Here is a 22,285-nt window from a genome sequence, read left to right as displayed (position 1 = left end):
GAAGAAACTGTGTGCAAATTTTATATATGTTAAGGGACCTGTACCTGGAATACATGGAGAGCTCTTTCAACTCAATAATAAAATACAAGCAATCCAATTAAAAATGAACAAAGGATTTGAATAGACATTTCTCCAAAGATATACAAATGGCCGATAAAAACGTGAAAAGGTGCTCAACGTCACTAGCCACCAAAGAAATACAAATTAAAACCACAAGAAACCACTTCACACCCACTAGGATGGCTAAAGTACAAAAGACACATAATAACAAGTGTTGGGAAGCATGTGGAGAAATCAGAACCCTCAAACACTGCTAGTGGGAATGTGAAATGGTCCAGCTGTTTTGCAAAACAGTCTAGCAGTCCTCAGATGTATTTAACATATGATCCAACATTTCCACTTCTAGGTATATAACCAAGTGAAATTAAAATATATGTTAAAAAAATTACCTTGTACACAAATGTTCATAGCAGCATTATTCATAATAGCCAAAAGATGGAAACAACACAGATGTCCATCAACAGACAGATGGGTAAACAAAATGTGGTAAATCCATACAATGGAATAATTTAGTCATAAAAAGGAATGAAATTGGAACAGGTTATGAACTTGTGAAAACATTATAGGTAAAAGAAGTCAGTCAGAAAAGATCATATTCCATATGATTCCATTCATATGAAAGTCCAGAATAGGGATGTCTATTGAGACAGAAAGTAAGTTAGTGCTGCTTAGGGCTTGGGTGGGAGCAGGGATGGGAGGATAGAAGAGTGATAGCTAAGGATACATGGTTTCCTCCTGAGGTCATAAAAATGTAATAAAATTGACTGTGGAGATGGTTACACGTCTTTGAGTATATGTAAATATATGATACCAATATAATACACTAAAATCAACTTTAAATGAGAAAATTATATTTTTAAATAGTTCTTTTCCTTCTGTTTCTTTCTGCTATTCAACACAAAACTATACAGTAGAATATAATGGAGAAAGGAGACAAATCTTTGTGCATTTTCCTATTTCTGGGAATCTTTTTCTTTCATTCAGCCTAGGAAGGAATTTACGTACACTGTACTTTATTTGGAATGTTCTAGTTTACAAGATGAATTCATAATTTTAACAAACAGGTTTATGGAATGATTTACAGGTTTATGGAAGACCTCAAAGAGGGTAATGGTGATATAGTCATCGATTTTAAGTATTACACTGATTGCTGTAAAGAATTATATTTGTAATTTAGATTATTCAGTACTCCAGTAAACATGAGTGAAAATCAACTTTAGCTCATAACTTTAATATTTTCGTACAATCAAAATATAGAGATATACACTAAGTAAGCATAACATGAGTTATTTTAATTGATCAGAATATCTTGGGTATGTTTTAGAAATAAAAGAAATGGTTTTTATTAGCATATTAAAACCAGGAGAAAATTAGATAAGTTCACATTTTAAAAAAATTATCAAGCAATAAATACAGCACTATAGCTACCACTACTTCTATGTACATTGGATTACATTTGAACAAACACTAAATTCCAGAATGAATATTTTATGAATAAATGCACGAAATAACTTTAGAAATTTTAAAAAATGACAGACTAGAATTGTTTAAAAATTAAAATGACTTTCACAAATACTTTCAGAAAAGTAGCAGATTTGCATTTTAAAAGTTAGAAATTCCCCAAATAAGTTTTTGGATACCAAGGAAGTTTGCTTTTAAACAGTATTGATTTTACTTTTTTATATGAGTAAGATACAAAGGAGATCTTAATTATTAGTACTTCAATTTTAGAGAAGGCTAATATTTAAAAATATTACTTCTAAAAAAAAATGGGTTCAAAATTAACACTGATTAATCATGGACTGTCTTCACCTAAAGATGGTACAATAGATAAATCCTGGCCACAAAGGAAATCTGATCTAAACTTAATATGATAAAAGCACAATAAAAAGCCTTGAAAGTTACACTGTATTTTGAATATAATGCTCGTTGATAATTTGACATTTTCTACTGTCATTTATGGTTGAGACTTGATAGCTTGTCTGGAAGAATGCTGAAATATATGAACAGTGCCAGTGAAGGATTTGAATCTGTGTCTTTGAATAATAAATAGCTAAAATATGAGATTATTTAAAGGAATTATTGTATAATTTAGGCATTAGAAAGTTCAGAACAGTCTGAGTTCCTTTTTATAAAAACTTGTTTTGAAATCCTTAAATCTGAAACTAACAATACAGCTTTTACATGTGTATAGATAAATCATAAATCTACTGACCAGGCCTTTTAATAAGTGAATTCTTACTAATTTAGATAATTTACTTGGACAATTTCAGATGACTTCTGAACTTACCGTCTATTGACAGCTTAAGAAACAACCTATGATGACTAAGTCATTAGTTTAATCCATTTTAAGCAGATTGACACACCACAGAAACAACAAAAAAAACATATAGATGTAATGAATTCTCCTGCCAAAACTGACTTACTAATTGAAGGCATTTTGTTTTTCAGAAATCAGTGGAAAATGACATTAGGAAAAATGAATCCCATTTAAATGTCACTTTAATTCATTAGCGAGCATTTCTTCCATCTTAATTTAATTATTCCATAAATGTTCTGACAACAATTCTTCCTTACTGATACATTCAGGTCTTTTACTATATTGCATCATCATATATAGTATCTCTATTAAAATATAAAAACATTGTATATGATATATATTGTGTTCCTCTAATTTTAAAAAATAGCCTTGCAGCTTTTCCAAAGCTATATATCTTCATATAGTAAGTCAGAAAAGTAATGTTTTTAATGGGATAAAAACCATAAGAATAGCAGATTGGCATTTATTATAGGAGTCATTTAAATTTTCTGGATTAGAATGAAAGTTCATCATCAAAATAAAAAAGGAAATATGTCAAACATATCTATTATTAAGGTATGAATCACCAAAGCTAATATATTCAATAAAACAATGGCCTTGAGGATTTTTTAAATAAATATTTTATATCTTATCATAGATATTTCTCAAACTTAGTTCTCAAACTTCTGATGCTGGCATCTGGTTGTCTTTAAAATAGTTACCAAATAAAGAATTCCAGATTCTATTTTATTATAAAATCAGCCCAGACACAGTATCAGATATTAACATGCACACATTGTTACATTAAGTATTTGTTTTTTAAAAAATTACCTAGATTGTATATATTTGAGACTATAAAATAGAATAACAGAGTATTTACAAGCTTACTTTTCACAATTTTTTTACAAACTTTTAAGAAAATAAGAAATCCTTCATTGATTTCCTTCATGTAAAATAATTGCTAATTTGTCCACATAGTAGAAATGGAAGGGGCAAAGTTTCTATTTACAGGTATATGGACACGAATTCCTTCCCACTTGTGTAGTAAGATGGGAAAGTAGTCAACTACATGTTTTGTAGTATCAACCAAGATTTCTCCCTAATGTTACCAAAGTAGGATTGTGTATCATACAAACTATTCATCAGCCTCAAAAATGGATATGACAAGGGGTATAACTGTGATGAATCAGCAAATGAGTAGCCAACAGCAATTCTGCTCATTTATTTTTTGGGGGGAGAACAGGGTAAGCAAACAGGAATAATTAATTCTTTATCTGGTCCATTTGAAAAAATAAAAACAAAAAGGGCTAGAATACTTTCTGGGCAAAAAATCAACTTCACCAAGGAATATGGGATAAAGATTTTAAAAACAAATGAAAAGCTCATTTTCTTTCCAAGTCTATAGGCCTTAGCTAGGTCTCTTTAGGCAACAGGAGTGGAATTGTGCCCATTGTGTCTATGAACTTTTATGGTCTGTTTATTTGTGGATTCATGCAGTGGTGTGCTAGAGCTGGCTCACACCAACCTACAACTGACTGTGCTCATTTTTACCCAAGTCCACATTCACTGATGTCAAGTTGGTAACTTGAAGTCAGCCATGGTGGGAGTACTTACACCATAAAAACTGGCAAAAATTACAAATCAGGACTGTTTTCCCCCATGGAGCTAGTGTGAAACATTTATCAATACACTACTGAATTCATGTGAGGGTTTTCTTTGTCACCTTCAAATAATTCATTTAATACTGAAGTCTTCTGGTTGTAAAGTCATGGATCCAAGTCCTTGAGTTAGGAGTGGAACAAAATAGTTCAGCAATACACACTCTATTATCAGTCGTATAACTTTTCCGGTTTTATGACAATGTTTTCAATATCGTGGATGCTTTTTCCATTTAAGTGTTCAGTTGGACAGTCAGGACTGTAACCTGCACCATCACTGATTGTTGACACTGTGTAAGATGCACTACGGAGAGCATCTGAGTGGGAAAAGCTGTTTCCAAATTGGATTTTATATTGATTCCAGTTTCTTCTCAGAATTGCTTGAACCTATAAAACAAAAAGAAACAGAAAGGGTAAGAGCAATTCATAAATGAAATGAAGATAATGTATTTAATAATACAATAAAATAAGTTATGTACAAAAGCTTTTTTAAAAAAAGCGTTGATATTGAGTGAATAATATTACTTTATTTTCTTAATTAAAAAATGAAATTGAGTAAACTATCTTTATATTAGGAGATCTTTGCAATTACTCTATACTTTAGTACAGACTACAGAAAACTTCATATTTCTCTTTCTATGCCTTCTCTTTGAAGCTCTAAAAATGCACATGAATGTCTTGCTGTCAGATAGTTAATCTACACCCTCACAAGTTGGCATGTGCAACATTTAGTTTTGTATCAATATTTTTATTAAAAGAATGACATAATTAGTGAAATATAAAAGAAGAGAGAAAAAAGATTTTAAAACAGGGATACAGGGAATATAAATAATTATCACCATCATCATCAACAGCAGCATCAACAACATTTTACTGTGATTAGCATATGCCAGGTATTGAGCTACATTCTGGAAAAAAAAGATCAGGGTTTTTGTCCTCATGGAGCTTACCCCCAGAGGGAAGAAAGTGTTGAACAGATAATTACAGCACTGAACATATAATGGGATGAGTATTGTGGGGAAAAAAAGTTTAGGAATGTCACCACTCCACTTTTTTGTATTTAGATACCCCCCTGTCTGGACAAATTTGAAGTTTAATGACTCTTCTATCTTTTCTGCTTGGGGATAGAGATGAGAACTAGGTAGGTCATATACAATGATTTTGGTTTTAACTGAACATAAGACACAGATGATTTTCTTCATATTGAGTCAGTGAGCATAAATGAGAATATCAAATGCATCTCCAACTCGATCACCTGTACATTTCCTGTCTGCTTCTAGGTTAAGAATGTATTAGCCACATGCTGTGACCTGATCTGTGTCTTTGCAAAGCATGTATAGCTTTGAATTGTCTTCCCCAAATCTCTACTGCTCTTTGACCCTTTGATTGTTTCCCCAAAGGGAATCTGAGCATCCAAAAACAACTTTCTAGTAGTTCATGTCCTACAAACATACTAATACAATATTGTTTAACTTTCTACGAATTACATAAATTCCTCAACTTTTTACTCGTTACATTCATGTGTACATATCAATATTAAACTTTAAAATAGGGCTGCTTATTTAAGTCTTTTCATTTTCTTATCTCTTCTCCAAATTACAAACAATCTATAGCGAATAGGTATTCCCAGGATGTCTGCAGCTCTGTGGGATACTTTAAGGTCCTGTTAGTCTCCTCTAATCTGTCGCTTAAAATGAACACAAAGTTTTACTGTCTCATTTCATATTTTAACATGTAGAAAAACAAAACAAACAAATAAAAGGTCAATCAGTTTCTTTAGTAAGAATTCAGAATGAGTTATTAGAAATTCCAGGAGGGGCTTCCCTGGTGGCGCAGTGGTTGAGAGTCCGCCTGCCGATGCAGGGGACACGGATTCGTGCCCCGTTCCGGGAAGATCCCACATGCCACGGAGCGGCTAGGCCCGTTAGTCATGGCCGCTGAGCCTGCGCGTCCAGAGCCTGTGCTCCGCAGCGGGAGAGGCCACAGCAGGGAGAGGCCCGCGTACCGCAAAAAAAAAAAAGAAATTCCAGGAGGCGTCTCCCTACTCTATAATTCAAAAATTATGTAGTTAGGCATGTAATACATTGTTTTATTAATATGAAATTCAGAACTTCAGGAATTTCAAGCTTACTTCTTTACATATGGCAACTATATCTGAAGGAAATAATTTTTATTCATATAAATTTTCTTTGAAATAACAGCATTTATAGGAAAATGGATACATTTATCTTATAAAAATTATACTTTATTCCTCTCATGGTTTAGTGCTGTATTTCTAAGTTCTCCAAATAACATATTTAAATTAAGGTAATTAAAAAATACCATCTGCGTATGTAATATCTTCCAGAATATAAGCAAATGACAAATGGAATGGCTTTTAGAGTATGACTTTTAAATAAATATTCAGAGATTTAAAATAAAAATGACATTTGGCCAATTATCTAGGTATTTCTAATGGGAGTTGTTTTTGATCCTGATTTTTATGCTTAATTAACTTCTCACTTTGTTACTAAAAGCTGGACTGATTGAATCCATGTGCTATATAGTTTCTGTTTGAAAGGAGGTGGAATGTAGCTTTGTACAAAAGATTCTACGTAAATGTTGGGAAGAAGTTGACATGAAGAAATATTTTAGCTATGAGAGTAGTACTTATAGTCTTAACAAGGAAAGCTTAAATTCAATTCTAAAAGCCAAAATGGCTTTGAAATATATGACTGTTTGCTCTTGAAATATCTACTTTGATTAAGATCATCACCCTATTTCTTCCTTGCAGCTAAATCGTCAGAAAAACCATGGAAAGCCAATTTCCTGACTTATTTACTGAAGCTAAATATAAAGGTAATTAAAGACCCATAGGCCTTGTAGACATCTGTTTGTTTATGGTACTCTCTATAAGGATGTTATTTTTTTTCATCTGCTTTCTCTAACACAACATCACACCTGTTTAACAGAACATTAAAGTGGCCACTCTCAGTAAACTTACAATGAGAAGAATGTAATGGGGAAAGATAAAAAGGGAAATTGCCATTGGATGGCAAGAGAGCCTGCCTGATGTTATTAAAGATATGAAAATGTTTTCATTAATTTACGCATAAGTGTTATATAAATAGTAAGGCCAACTTTTTAGAATATAACATTGCAATATATAATTTTGTATAATATAAAGAATATGGGTTTATATGACCATTAGTACCTGATAAGAAACCAACTCTACACTGCTTAACCTAAATCAATTAAAAGGTGTTTAATAGAGCTGTATATAAAAATTCTACCTACTTCTCATTACAGGATGTGAGTTTAGTTATTCTCAACAAATCTTTTTGTTCACGTTGTAAAACTATCTACTCTCAGGTGTTGTTAAAGATACCCGTGAGACTAGGGAGGGCCCTTCTGATGTCTAGAGTCCCTAATGTTATGCTAACAGTGCACATTTTTTTGATTGAGAGGACTAGAGATGAAATGAAAGTGACCTGAGTACTTGTCAAGCCACGGTTATTTAACTAGTGAGAAATGCAACTAGGAATATTTTGGCTAAGAAATAAAAATAAAATGTGAGAATAAAAAATAAATAGAGATGTTAAGATAAAGGCAAGCTATTTGACCTGACGTGGAAAGCAAGAAGGAAACTAAGCCTGAGCAAATGATTTCAAGAAGTACATGACATAGTTGGAACCACACAAAATGGATTTGGCAGCTGTGTCTTCATGTTATGAGAGTGGGAAAAACTAGAGGCAAAGAGACAAAAAAAGGAAGCATTATAGTATTTCTTAAGATGAGAAATGAATCATACACAAACAGGGATTGTATCTAGAGATGAAGACAAGGGGACAGATATTGGAGATGTTGTGAGATGCTGAAGGATTTGGTAACAAGTTGGCTCAAAGATTTTTTATTGTAATTTTCCAGTGCCAAAGTTTTCTCAATTTTAGAACATGGCAAAAGATCAAGGCCTGTGTCTCTTTTGCTTACACAGGTAGAGTGCAATAAGAGTGTTAGGCATTCATTTAGATATTCCCTGGGCACTTTTTCTAAATATAAGTGCCAATTTGAGATTTGATTCCGATATGATTAATGTTCCCATTTGTACATATATTTTTGTAAGTGAGCGATTTGACAAATCTAAAAAGGAATCTATAATGTACTGAGTATCTACTGTGGGTGGGGCATGGTGCTAAAAACTTTATATTCCTAGTTTATGTTAATCCCTGTGAGATTTGTGTAAAGAACTTGCTTTTATTTCCCTTTAATAAAAGTACACCCTGAGACTTTTGGAAGTTCAGAATATTTCCCAAGATGTTACAGGCAGGAACAAAAAGGTATCTTTGGGTTTAAATGCATTACTGTGTCAGCGCCTTTATTCTACACTGCCTTCCATCACAAAATATTTTACTAGTGGTTATAATTTGTACATTTAAAAAATACCCTTTATAAAAATCAAATCTGTTTCTGCAGATGCAAACCTGTATCTTACTTATTTCATACATGCTTTATGGCATATTGTCTGTAGCTTTCTCATCTATATTTAACTGTAAAGTCCTATGTAGGCAGAAATTGGATTGTCTAATTCAGTTTATACAATAATTTATAGAGTTATATAATAAATGCTAATTGAATTTTATTATCAAAACAGATGATGTATCTATTCTTCCTAATTGCATTCTCTGTCCCTACTTCTCACTGACTTCAGAAAAAGTCAGTGACTCTTGTCCTCAATACAGCAGAAGAATCATGGAGACACCACTCAAAGATATGAAATATAGTCTACTATGTTTGATAGTTCTATATGCCATTATAAATAAATATATATATAAAATAAATATCTATATTTTAAAATTGATTAAGAAATCAAATATGAAATTTTATTGTATGCTAAGAGAAAGAATTAAAATATTACGTAAAAAGGGAAAACAATATTTTATAGTTTTTCATGACATGTACGTGATTTCCAACATTGATTAGTTGTATAGAAATGGTTCTTATAAAGTTATGACGACTGGTTCCATGTGTTGCCCATCTGAAGCTTTGTGATAAGCTTCACCATTACCAAATATATGTTTCATTAGTTGCTGTCTGAATTTCTAAACTTTATTGAATTTTGCCAAAATCCTCCAACAGGTTAAATTTTGTCAAGTAGATTAAAATCATATAAAGAACTAAATCAATATAGCTCAAACCACTGAGTTATAGCCCTATTGATATGCATAAGAAATATGGTACCAGTTTCTAAGATGCCTGAAACTTCCCAATTAGAAAAAAATATATTGGATAAAAATCTTGAAATATCCAAAAGCACATTTCCATGTTACAAATCAGAGGGCTCTTCTGTTTCCTAACCCACTGCAGCTCTTCCCAGGAGAAAAAAAAAAAACCAGAGAAAGGGGGAAAATAAAAATGACCCAATTTTATTTCCTGTTAGAGTGTATGTTCTATGAGGATAACGATTGCCTAACATTGTACCTAAGACAAAGTCCAGAATTAGTAGGATTAGTTCAAGAGGTAGGTCGAAAGACTAGATGAATAAAAGTCATTGATGGAATATTTTAAAGTGAGGCTGAATTTGCCCCAGCCTTGAACTCCAATATGACCTGAGCTTTTGGGAAGGAGAGTTACATCTAGTAAAAGAGATTCCATGGTTCTTTTTCCTGACAGAAATGGAATTTGAAATACTTGTTCTTAGGGAATTTATAATTCTGTCTCATTTTTTAAAGTAAAAAAGTATTGCAAATACAAAATGATAAGAGGAATAAAATCAATCACCATACCTCTCCATTAAAGAAGCAGAAAATTGTAGATACCAAAAGACCCTGTAAAAGAAAAATAGAATTATCTGATTCCAAATGGAAAAGATACATTATTTGTAACCAACTTGATGCACATATAGTTAAAAATAAAACCAAAGCTATATGTAAATTTAAAACCAAATCTCACAAGGCACCTTCCTGATGCAAGAACACCATACCTGATAGTGCATGAGGATGTGCATGATGTAATCATACACCTCCTCTGCAATCCTTCCTTCAGGTCGCCATGGAAACAGTACAAATTCAATGCCAAGTAATGGCACCAGGATAAGCGTAGCTCTCACAGCTTTCATGTAGAGATTGGATTCTGCTTGGTGAGTAACTTTTAACTTGGTGATAAGAACACGTACAATATTTAATAGGAAAAAAAGATTCACCTAAAAGAAAATAAAATGGCATATGGAAATTATTTCACATTTAATATTAAGAATCATTATTGAAGGATCTTTGATTTTATGAATCTTAGAATATTTTCAGTACACAAGAATATGTTCTATTGATGAGAATATTTGCCTAAATATTAATTTGTATTTCTGCTACTGAATTTTTTCATATTTTTCCCAGTTTTACTGAGATATAAGTGACACTATATAAGTTTAGGTTGCATAGCATGATTTAACTTACATATATTGTGAAATGATCATCACAATAAATTTAGCTAACATCGATCATCTCATAGAAATACCAAAGATTGTATATATATATTTTACCTTATGATGAGAACTCTTAGAATTTACTCTCAGCAACTTTCATGTATATCATAGAGCAGTGTTAACTATAATCATCATGTTGTACATCACATCCCTCACGCTCATTTATCTTAAACGTGGAAGTTTCTGTCTTTTAACCACCTTCCTACAATTCCTCCTCCTCCACGCCCTGCCTCTGGTAACCACAAATATGTTCTCTTCTTTCTATGAGTTTGTTTGTTTATTTGTTTAGATTCCACATATAAGTGAGATCATACAATATTTGTCTTTCCCTGTCTGACTTATTTCACTTAGCATAATGCCCATCCAAGTTGTCTCAAGTGGCAGGATTTCCTTATTTTTTATGGCTAAATAGTATTCCATTGTGTGGTGTGTGTGTGTGTGTGTGTGTGTGTGTGTGTGTGTGTGTGTGTATAAATACCATAACTTCTTAAGTTGTTTCCATGTCTTAGCTATTGTGGATAATGCTGCTATGAACATGGGGTGCAGATATCTCTTTAACATAGTGTTCTTGTTTCCTTTGGATATGGAATTGTGATTTGTTAATTTAAAAAGTACATCAATCTTAATAGGCTTAGATTTTAAAAAATAAATTTATGGTGGAATTATTGTGGACCACCTTCAGCTAAGTAATATCTGATTGTTTTGCTTAGTTCATTTTCTTATGCAAAATTTTAAAATTTTGCTATGATTAAAAAAAACCAAAGCTTCTGAACATTTTCAGCTCAAAGAAAGGAAATAATTGTTTGTAGCAAAGGCTAATTATTTTAAGTGTCTACTCTGTATTAGTGTTCATACTAGGTACTTACCAAATGTGTATTATACCATAATAACCATTTTCATCTTTTTGGTTTATCCTTCCTGCATTATTTGTATGTGTATGTGTGTAACAACAATCCTCACAACTCCCCATGATAGTAATATAATCCTCTTTATCCTTATGAGGAGGCCGAATCACATATTGGAACCAGTTGATATTTAACCTAGATCATCCTAGAGTTAAAAAAATTTGGCACCCAACAAGGCCTTCTGTCAATTACTTTCTGTAATTATAAACTTACTATGAGTTTACAACTTTCCCCAAAACAAAGCATTCTCTTTGAAAGGGAGACATGAAACTTTAAAAATATAGTGTTCAGGGATAGAAAGTCCAGAGATGAACCAATGCACATATGGTCACCTTATCTTTGACAAAGAAGGCAAGAATATACGGTGGAGTAAAGATAGCCTCTTCAATAAATGGTGCTGGGAAAACTGGACAGCTACATGTAAAAGAATGAAATTAGAACACTTCCTAACACCATACACAAAAATAAGCTCAAAATAGATTAAAGACCTAAATGTGGGCTTCCCTGGTGGTGCAGTGGTTGAGAGTCCGCCTGCCGATGCAGGGGACACGGGTTTGTGCCCCAGTCCGGGAAGATCCCACATGCCGTGGAGCGACTGGGCCGGTGAGCCATGGCCGCTGAGCCTGCGCGTCCAGAGCCTGTGCTCCGCAACGGGAGAGGCCACAACAGTGAGAGGCATGCGTACCGCAAAAAAACAAACAAACAAACAAACAAAAGACCTAAATGTAAGGCCAGACACTATCAAACTCTTAGAGGAAAACATAGGCAGAACACTCTATGACATAAATCACAGCACGATCCTTTTTGACCCACCTCCTAGAGAAATGGAAATAAAAACAAAAATAAACAAATGGGACCAAATGAAACTTAAAATCTTTTGCACAGCAGAGGAAACCATAAACAAGATGAAAAGATAACCCTCAGAATGGGAGAAAATATTTGCAAATGAAGCAACTGACAAAGCATTAATCTCCAAAATATACAAGCAGCTCATACAGCTCAATATCAAAAAAACAAACAACCCAATCCAAAAATGGGTGGAAGACCTAAATAAAGCTTTCACCAAAGAAGACATACAGATTGCCAACAAACACATGAAAAGATGCTCCACATCACTAATCATTAGAGAAATGCAAATCAAAACCACAATGAGGTATCCCCTCACACCGGTCAGAATGGCCATCATCAAAAAATCTAGAAACAGTAAATCCTGGAGAGGGTGTGGAGAAAAAGGAACACTCCTGCACTGTTTGCAGGAACGTAGATTGATACAGCCACTATGGAGAACAGTATGGAGCTTCCTTAATAAACTAAAAATAGAATTACCATATGACCCAGCAATCCCACTACTGGGCATATACCCTGAGAAAACCATAATTCAAAAAGACACATGTACCACAATGTCCGTTGCCGCACTATTTACAATAGCAGGACATGGAAGCAACCTAAATGTCTATGGATAGATGAATGGATAAAGAAGATGTGACACACATATGCAATGGAATATTACTCAGCCATAAAAAGAAATGCAATTGAGTTATTTGTAGTGAGGTAGATGGACTTAGAGTCTGTCATACAGAGTGAAGTAAGTCAGGAAGAGAAAAACAAATACCTTATGCTAATGCATATATATGGAATCTAAAAAAACAGCACTGGTGAACTTAGTGGCAGGGAGGGAATAAAGACGCAGATGTAGAGAATGGACTTGAGGACACAGGGGCAAGGGGAAACAGGGACGAAGTGAGAGAGTAGCATTGACATATATACACTACCAAATGTAAAATGGATGGCTAGTGAGAAGCTACTGCATAGCACAGGGAGATCAACTGGATGCTTTGTGACGACCTAGAGGGGTAGGATAGGGAGGGTGGGAGGGAGGCTCAAGAGGGAGGGGATGTGGGGATATATGTATATATATAGCTGATTCACTTTGTTGTACAGCAGAAACTAATACAGCATTGTAAAGCAATTATACTCCAATAAAGATGTGAAAATATATATATAGTGTTCAAGAAATGAACAGAGTTCTATTGAAATACATTTCTCTCTCTCTTCCTGAATACTACGTTCTCTCTTTCTTATCTTTATCCATGTCAGTATCTGTTACTTTTGTCTATATCCTCTATGCCTATTCCTTACGCCTTCCATAGAATTAGGGACAATAGCCCCAGAAAAGTCCCTTCGGGCTCTTATTCTCCTATGCTGTTCTCTTTCTCACCCTGACTTCTAGCATCTGCGTTTTGTTTAATAATGTAAAAAATTCAAACTGTGTACTATTATGCAATTTATATCCACATACTTTAATCAGAAAAATAATGGTAGCATCTCATTTAATGTAGAAAGCAATGAAAAAATAACATACATTTGCTGATTTAAGGCATGTGTTATGAAAATAACTGGGCATAAAAATATTCTATCCTTTTAGAGAATTCAATGGAACATATGCTTCAAAAATAAACAGCTAACTATAATCCTGATGGAAACACATCTATGAAAAGTAACATGGTTACAGACACAGGACTGTCTGCTAAAGACAAAAGCAGAATAAGCTATTGCAACAGGTGTAAGAATGAAACATGATGAATCAACACATCAGCTGTTATTCCACCCATCCTACTGTATTCCCTTCCCAAGCATTCATTACTGTTTTAAAAGTTTTGTCTAAGTGGAAATTACTACCAGCCCATTGAATAAAAAGTAATAATGCCATTTTATCTGCTTATAAATTTAGAATTTAGAATATTTTATAATCCTAATATGCAAAAATCATAAATTATAAAAATCACTCTAAATGTTGCAATTTAAATGCCCATTATATAAAAATTTCTAAATGCAAACTGCTTCTCCAAATGGCAAGTCTGATTTAAAATGTGAACCTAGAAACTAGAAAGTCATCCTACTTTATTTTCTGCAAATACTTCCATTTATTTTAAATACAAATAGAACAAGAATAGTGAATTTCAGATGAATTACATCTGAATCTCATCTATATTAGAGAAAAACTAGGTAAGGAAAAGAGGAGAAACTTGTTTTTACTCCAATACCCATAAAGTTCACATAGATGGTCGTAGGTACAACAGGACATTTTCACATCATGATACCACCTAGGGTCATGGCAGGAAGCCCTGTGAATCAACCCAGTGGCAGCAGGATTCCTGGAAGCCATTCCTCTACTAGATTAGCCAGCAATCACTTAACTACTCACTGAAGTGACCTAAACATCTCTCACTAAACACAACTTAACCGTATCCCCTCTCAACTTCTCCTTAGCAAGATCTCAAAAGTGCTGTAGACACTCCAATACCACCCTGCTCGAGGGAATATGGGACAGAGGAAGTCTGAGTGGAAAGAAACTGATTGTGGTTGAAATCTCTTCATTTATAAAAATTGTACAAAAATATGTGACCATATAAAAAATTGCTAGAGCCCCTCCCAAGACCTTGGAATTGGCCAGGACCAGTGAGGAGCCCTAGAGCTTAAACAAGGACAGATCATATTACCCTGTTAGAAAAATAGGCTCCTAATCTTTTGTTAGGCCAGAAAAATGGAAAAGCTTTCTGCAAATAATGTGGATTTTCACTTCCTTTCTTACTGAGCAGCTTGATGGGCTATATTCCTATGTGATATTTTATCCTAACTGCACCATCCACTCTTCCCTCCCAAAGTTGTTGTGGACAGGCTCTTCTAAGGATTGTGTTAATTGCTGTTATATTTTTCATTTGTTAGGTGCTTTTACTTATTTCCTGAACCTCTCTGATTTAGTACTCTGAATCACATACCCCTCTCTAGAGCCAGATCTCTTATAATAAAATTTTGCCTTGTATTTGTTCTGTAAGCTTCTGGATGGCCCAAAAATAGAATCTTAATTTCTTTGTATTTTCCTCAAAACAGAATCATGGTATCATGTAGAAATTACAAGTGAAGAATCTTTTAAAAGCATTTTTTTGAGAGTTTATTATATTCTAGGCACTGTGTTAATTGCTTAACAGGATACATCTCAATCCTTACAACACCCTATGAGGTATTTATTCTTATTACTGCATAGTCATAGATGAGAAAACAAAGGCATAGAGAGGCTCAAAACAAAACAAAACAGAACTTGCCCTGAGAAACTCAACCAACAATGGTAGAGCTAGGTTTCAATGCTGGTTCTTTCCAAGAATACAAAGCTAGGACTTCTCAGGATACAGCTTAAACAATGTGCTATACATGTTCCGAGTATGTGCAATTAGCAAGGGAAGGAAATGCTTCTGCCTCTGAAATTTTCATAGAGTCTGCACTAAGGTACATTAAAATTTCCATGAGATATAATAATAAATTCCATGTGTTGATTTTTTGAACTGGCTGTCTTGTGTAGCCAAGCACAAACCAGAAATTTGACACTTGTTCCATGATTTATACATGCCAGGCTAAGCACTCTTTATGTATTAACTCATTTAATTTCTTGTTAAAAAAAATTAAAAGTATCTGTAATTACATTCTCTGTTTTGCAAATAAGGGACTTGAGGCCCAGAGTGATTAGTTTAATTGCATAAGGTCACATAGCAAGTAAGAGGTAGAAGAATTCAAACCCAGGCAATCATCTTCTAAAATTTGCCTCTTAATTATGGCAAACTTTTGAAAATAACAGTGATACGCTTGAGAATGGCTTGAACAGTGTTCTAACATAACCACATACTAAATTGCAGCTAGAAAATGTAGTAAAATAATAGAATATTTCTCTAAAAAAAAAGGTTCTGAAAAGAAGGGTTAGGAAGCTTTGAATTTTGGCTGAGAAACGTGTCCCCTTCATCTTTTTATATATAATTAAATATCAGCTGTAATTACAGTCTTAAAGACTGTAATTGCAATCTGGTCTCTAATGCTCTATGAGAGAAAGCATGTTAATTTAGATTATTTCCCCATTGAAACAATGTAATAAAAGCACTGAATTTGACTTCTGTTTTCCTGCAACCACACTTAAAAATGTCCAATTCGTGCACTTGGATTAAGTGCTGATCATTATGATAAAACAACAGTTTAAGCAATACTTTCTTTTTCCAAATTAAAGTCTTTTCTTTATGGGGATATTAGTCTTATTACCATCACAGGTGTGTGGTTTTTCCTGTTTGCCATCCCCACTCACTAGATCCATCCTCTGCCCTTCTCTGCTCTGCGCCCCAGCAGGCTCTGAGGCAGGTCTGAGGACTGCATCATCACAAGGCTTTTTTACCCTTGGCATTTGCTGCATTTGGCCAATGGGAGGATCCAAGAGATCAGAGCATGGGAAAAGAGAGAAGTTTGAGTATTTCTTTCTCCTTTTTCCCTGTCAGGCTCTGGTTTTGACAGTAGCTGTGTTCCTGTACCCAAGGCCAGACCTCTTGTTGGGCTACCCCTACTAGCACTCACCCAACCCCCTCTTAAAGTCTATCCATGATAACAGCTTCCCACTGTTGGTGCCTGGTGCCTCACCATCCCTTATGAATTAGTTCCTTTCCTCTTCCTGCCAACACTTCAAATATAACACCTTCCTTTAACCCTCTTCAATCAAACACTGTGAGTATGCCGTCTATGTCAACTGAGATCCTGAAGGATACCATAGGCCAGATGTTTCAGGAAATAAAGTTGAACTATGAACAATGATGAAAAAAGGAGCATTTTAATTACGTACCAATAAAGCAGCACAAATTGGGCCATGGATAATGTAGAGGAGATGGGTATCAGAACTGATCCAGCAGCTAAGGGAAAAAGCAGGGAAATTATGTTGAAGATTTTCATTGTAATTATTTCCAGTTGAAATCAAAAAGAGAGATTATCTTACTTGTCATTGTAATATAAGCTTCTGGCAACAGCATGTATACAAGCAGGAATCAGTGGAAATCCTGTAAATATCAAACAAAAAGAAAATAAATAGGCATCTTTCTTTGTAGATGGAATTCCTAAAATATGTCATGAAATATGAAACTCAGAGATACTCTAGGAGCAAAAATAGCTGGTCACTGTATGCTTCTGACGTAAATATTATCTGTCTACTCATACAGTAAATGTGATGAAGTATTAGGTGTCTGTCTTCAGGCCTGTGTGTGTGTGTACAGTTTCTTCTAATCTGAGCCATTTTGTATCAGTGGACTCCAGACCTAAGTTCATAAATGTGCTGCCTGGGCTCAAAAGCTTAGAAGAAATTCAGCATCCACATATCTTCCGTAAGATGGAACTGGCCAATCAGATGTGGGAATAAGTTGAGACTGACTATGTGAAGAAGAAGAGAAGGAAGAGAGAGATGGCTTACATATCAGAATGTTTGCATGTTCTTAGCATTCTAAATCAGATCTTTCAAATGTAAAATGAAGGTATATTTTATAAAGGTAACCTGAGTGTACTAATAGCCTCAACACATACATACATATAATTGAGCAAAGATTGGACTCACTTGGCAAATATATATATGACACTTTTATTATCAATAATATCAAACAACCAATAGGAACAACATTTATTTCAGTAAAAAAATATATAGTGTGTGTATACATACCTCTATATATCTATTATCTGACTGGATTAATAGGTAGATAGATGGATAGATAGATAGATAAGTATCATTTCAGTTATGTTTCTGGAAACTAGTCCTTTTGAATTCATGTACAATGAATTCATTTTCAGCATTTTATGTTTTGCATTATTCCAGTTATTTTTTAAAAATATGCTAGAAGTGTATTATTTTTTGCTTTGTGAATAATATCATGTCAGGAGATTGTGTGGAAAAAGCAGATTTTTTTGGCTGTCTTTATTCAGTTACTGTTCCTTCTACTCTTAAAGTAAAATAACAATTTTTTTTAAACAATCATTTTTAGAATGGAACTTCAAAGCTGGTTAAGCCCAATGCCCTCATTTGGCACATGAGGAAAAAGGAGATTCAGAATAGCTCCCTAATTTATGATTCTAGTTCTATTGTTTTAGTCACTACATATTTGGCCAAAATATACACTGGAATATTAAATAGAAAAAAATTGTATTATTAATTGACCTGTGGTTACCGAAAACAGTGAGTCAGTGGTACTTTATTTTAATTTACAGCAATGAGCAAAGGTTAATCACTTGATATTGTTTAAAAAATGATTAGTAATAAGAATATTTTTATTACAAAGGAACTCTGCATCCTCCAAAAGCTTTCTTAAAAGATGAGTCAGTAGATATGCATGATGGCACTTACCCCAGCCAAGAAAATAATACCACATCAAGTGCTGCTTCTCCGCAAACACAGCCACCACAATAAGTGTGTGTAGGTAAATGCCTTCACAAAGCATCCAAAAGTAGTTACAGCCCATCAGGTAAAGATGTATGAATTGGAACACTTTACAGCTAACCTATGAGGAAAAAAGATATATAGATTAGATAGATATAGATATATAGATATATGTATGTATATATGTGTGTGTATATATATATATGTTTTGGCTGTGCCATGTGGCTTGGGGGATCTTAGGTCCCCGACCAGGGATTGAACCTGGGCCCTGGCAGTGGAAGCACGGAGTCCTAACCACTGGACCCCCAGGGAATTCCCAGAAAGCAATCAATATTTAGTTGTTTATAAATGTACGTGTAAAGCAATATTCTAGTTTAGCTTAGTTATACAGAAACACAGAATTTTCTCTCCTCTACACAAAATCTTTCCCACTAATGATTCAGATTTATAAAAGCCAGTCTTCATCCCCATCTAATGGTGCCTCTAAAGTATTTAGCCACTGACTTCAGAGATTTAAAATGATACACCTCCCAGGAAATGTGTGAATGCCAAATTTACTACATTTAGTGGATGTGTATTTTCTTAATATTGTTTTAGTTATTGTGTAATTACAAGTATCAAAGTTTTGCACATGAATGAATTTACATCTATTTTAACCATGTCATCATGAACTCCTCGATTGTTGCATTCTGCTGGAAAAATCTTAATAATTATCTTAATAATTTTAAAAGCAGTTCATGAAAAGTGCCAAATACTTAGGAAGTCTTGCATATCGTGTGCTACCAGCGCAGATACTTATTAAATAATAATCTAATGAGCCCATTCTTTGTTTTATTTAAATACGGGGTTTGAGGGTTTCACGTAGGTAAAAAGAAAAAAAAGTTATGGTTTTCCTTCCTCTTTTCCTGAGGTCTCACTTTCTCAAAGAGACAGGAAGAGAGAGGTTTAAATATTGGGTAAAGAAAATACAAAGGAGTAAAAGAGATATTTACCCCTTAACAAGGGGAATAAATTTAAAGCTCTCCAATTAACTCCCATCAGCTCCAGTTTCCAGACTGGAACTCAAATATTTACTGGCAATTATCACTGTTTTTGAAATAAATATCTTTTTCACTAAAAGGAAAACTGGAAATTAAATGCACTAGAAAATAAATATTGTATTATCATAGAATAGTAGTAATAACATTGGCATATAAGTTAGCTTAAAAATATTTTAATATGTATTGTTTTATGTAATCCCTGAGATAATTCTGTGAGGCATGATTTATCACTAGCCACATACTTTATAGATAAAAAAACTGAGTACTGGAGAAGTTAAATGATTTGCTAATTCATACAACATCAATCAAAGCTACATCCTGAACAAAATTTTGTTTTCTCGACCATACATAATGCCTTCTGACTGAGAATATTTATAAAACTATTCTTTTATTAAATACATCTGCAGAATGCATGATATTAAATTTTAAATATTGTACATTGATGTCAAACATTATATTAAAAAGTTCTCTCAAAAATAAAGCTGAGTTATTTAACTATGTTATATAGAAATGATAGGCTTCAGCTTCAAAATTTTATCTGTATAGTTTTTAGATACATATATCTAATTGGGCTTCCAACTCCTGATTTCATTAAAAATTTAATCTATAAATTATTATGATAAAAAGAACTTAAAGCATGCTTTAGAAAAATATTTTTATGATGGCATTGGCAATATAAACAGACAATAAATTTTCCAAGAATACATTAAAAGTAACTATACTACATTTTGCAATTTATGTGATAAACAGAATGCCCTAGTATATAGATGTAAGATTTAGAGTCTCTTTCTCTGAAGCTTCATGACAAAACTCCGACTTTCCTTGCTCTAGAGAAATGCACTCTAAAATGGCAGGATATTCGCCAATTTTTTATATTGCTAATTATATCCCAGTGTTTCCTCACCCAGTGACTTTAGAGTGGAACATATACAAGATTAAGCATCCGGATGCACATGTGCAAACAACGCAGGGAATTTTAGAATTTTGGAAATTACCCTAAAAACACACATAAAACACATATGAGAGTATCGTTTATTGAACAATTAAGTGAAAATTCCTTCCCTTCCCTGATTTCAGTAACCAGAACTTAATCTTTTATAATCTTAACCTTAATCTTTTATATAAATCTATTTTATATATCATATATACACACCCTTCCCAAATCTACATCCAAAACTGTAGTATAGATACTACAAATATAAAAGCAGGCAATTAAAAAGTCTCAAATATATGCTTGCTATTTATGCAGATATTTTAATTTAAATATAGCTTACATATGCAGATAACTTGCATAAAATATATAAAATTGTATTGTAAATGTCAGGTTATATTTTTAAAATATAGCTTTTGTATTGTGATAGTCTCTGTGCTTATTTTTGTGTATCTTTTTATATTTATCCTAAAACCTGTGCTTCCAAAGGGATTGTAAGGGAACAATTTACAAATGTTTGCTGAGACAGTTAGGATTTGGTAGAGCACTTGAAAAATTTTATGTTGATAAAGTTCAATATTATATAGGCATAATTCATTTTCCCTAGTTTTATTAACTCTTTAAAGTCAGCCTGATACCAAACATATAATTTAAATTAAGTTTTCCATTTTCATGTGCTGCCTTTCTCTAACTGCACAGTTAGTTGCTTTGCTTGATTTTTTAAAAATTTGATTGAGGAAATGTTATGTCCCACCAGCAGTAAGACTCTAACCATAAATGAGGTGAAGACATTTAACATATGTAGGTAACTGAAACAAAGAAATTATTCTTCCTTTTGTTATTCAATATTTATAACTTGGGGAATATTGAGATATATTTACCTTTCTAAATTGGAATATAGCTACATATACATACTCTTTATATGTCAGACATAAAATGTACATATATTAGTACTTAATTACACACATATACATGTATCTACCCCTGCCCCCCACCTCTCGTATTTCTTCCCCACTAACCCCTTGAACCTAAACTTCATTTTACTTACAGGATTTGTGGCCACTAAGGGCTGGTTGTTGGCCACTGCAGTGAGATGAATGATTATTACAATAGAGTTACAAACGAAAGAGAAGAACAAATTTTTGTGCAAGGTAATTCTTTGGCAACTTAGGCTCCTGAAAGGCAAGAGAAACCAAAGTGTGCTGACATCATAAAATGTTTCCACATTTTGTATTAATAATCATTCAAATAAGATACATTCACAATTCATAGCAGCTGCTCCAAATTTGGAAGAATTATTTTTTCTCCCCAAGATTCACTCATGATAAAATTTTAATTGGGGAAAATCTATAATTCCTTAAAGCATAGAGACACATGAGTTGCTTCCATACAGGTAAACATATATAAGGAAGGGAAATTTGTCTGTACAAGGCCTCTGCATAAATTTCTTCCCTTAATCTCTCATCATGATTAATATTCTAATTCATTCTGAAGATGTAGAAACTGAAATTCAGTGAAAATAGATAATTGATCAAAAAATCATGCAGCTAATTAATTTGAAAACTTTGGATTTGTCATCAGATTCTCACATAGATAATGATCTTTTCATTATACCACATAGGCTGTTCTATTTATATAGCCTGTTTATGGTTATTTATGGTTGTTCTATTTATATAGCTCCTATGTGGTAGTGGTAATTATGTAGGCCAATCATGA

General features: G+C 33.4%; 1 protein-coding gene across 8 annotated transcripts in view; it reads right to left on the bottom strand.

The window, feature by feature from the left end:
• Positions 1–1,270: 1,270 nt before the first annotated feature.
• The window catches only part of CALCRL (calcitonin receptor like receptor), a 104,772-nt gene continuing 83,757 nt past the window's right edge, over positions 1,271–22,285 (bottom strand). For all 8 annotated transcript variants that reach the window (XM_032638390.1, XM_032638383.1, XM_032638384.1 and 5 more), the window contains 7 exons: positions 21,618–21,744; positions 18,566–18,719; positions 17,177–17,237; positions 17,027–17,093; positions 9,977–10,195; positions 9,780–9,821; positions 1,271–4,404 (listed from right to left, as the gene is read on the bottom strand). In XM_032638390.1, the coding sequence (XP_032494281.1) occupies positions 4,189–4,404; positions 9,780–9,821; positions 9,977–10,195; positions 17,027–17,093; positions 17,177–17,237; positions 18,566–18,719; positions 21,618–21,744 (886 nt within the window). In that variant the 3' untranslated portion in view covers positions 1,271–4,188. The remainder of the gene's footprint in view (positions 4,405–9,779; positions 9,822–9,976; positions 10,196–17,026; positions 17,094–17,176; positions 17,238–18,565; positions 18,720–21,617; positions 21,745–22,285) is intronic.

Source organism: Phocoena sinus, chromosome 7 (assembly GCF_008692025.1).
Source record: "Phocoena sinus isolate mPhoSin1 chromosome 7, mPhoSin1.pri, whole genome shotgun sequence".
In the NCBI taxonomy this organism is placed as follows: Eukaryota; Metazoa; Chordata; class Mammalia; order Artiodactyla; family Phocoenidae; genus Phocoena; species Phocoena sinus.
The sequence above is the reverse complement of the archived record's forward strand: the minus strand, read 5'-3'. Positions and strand labels throughout refer to the sequence as shown.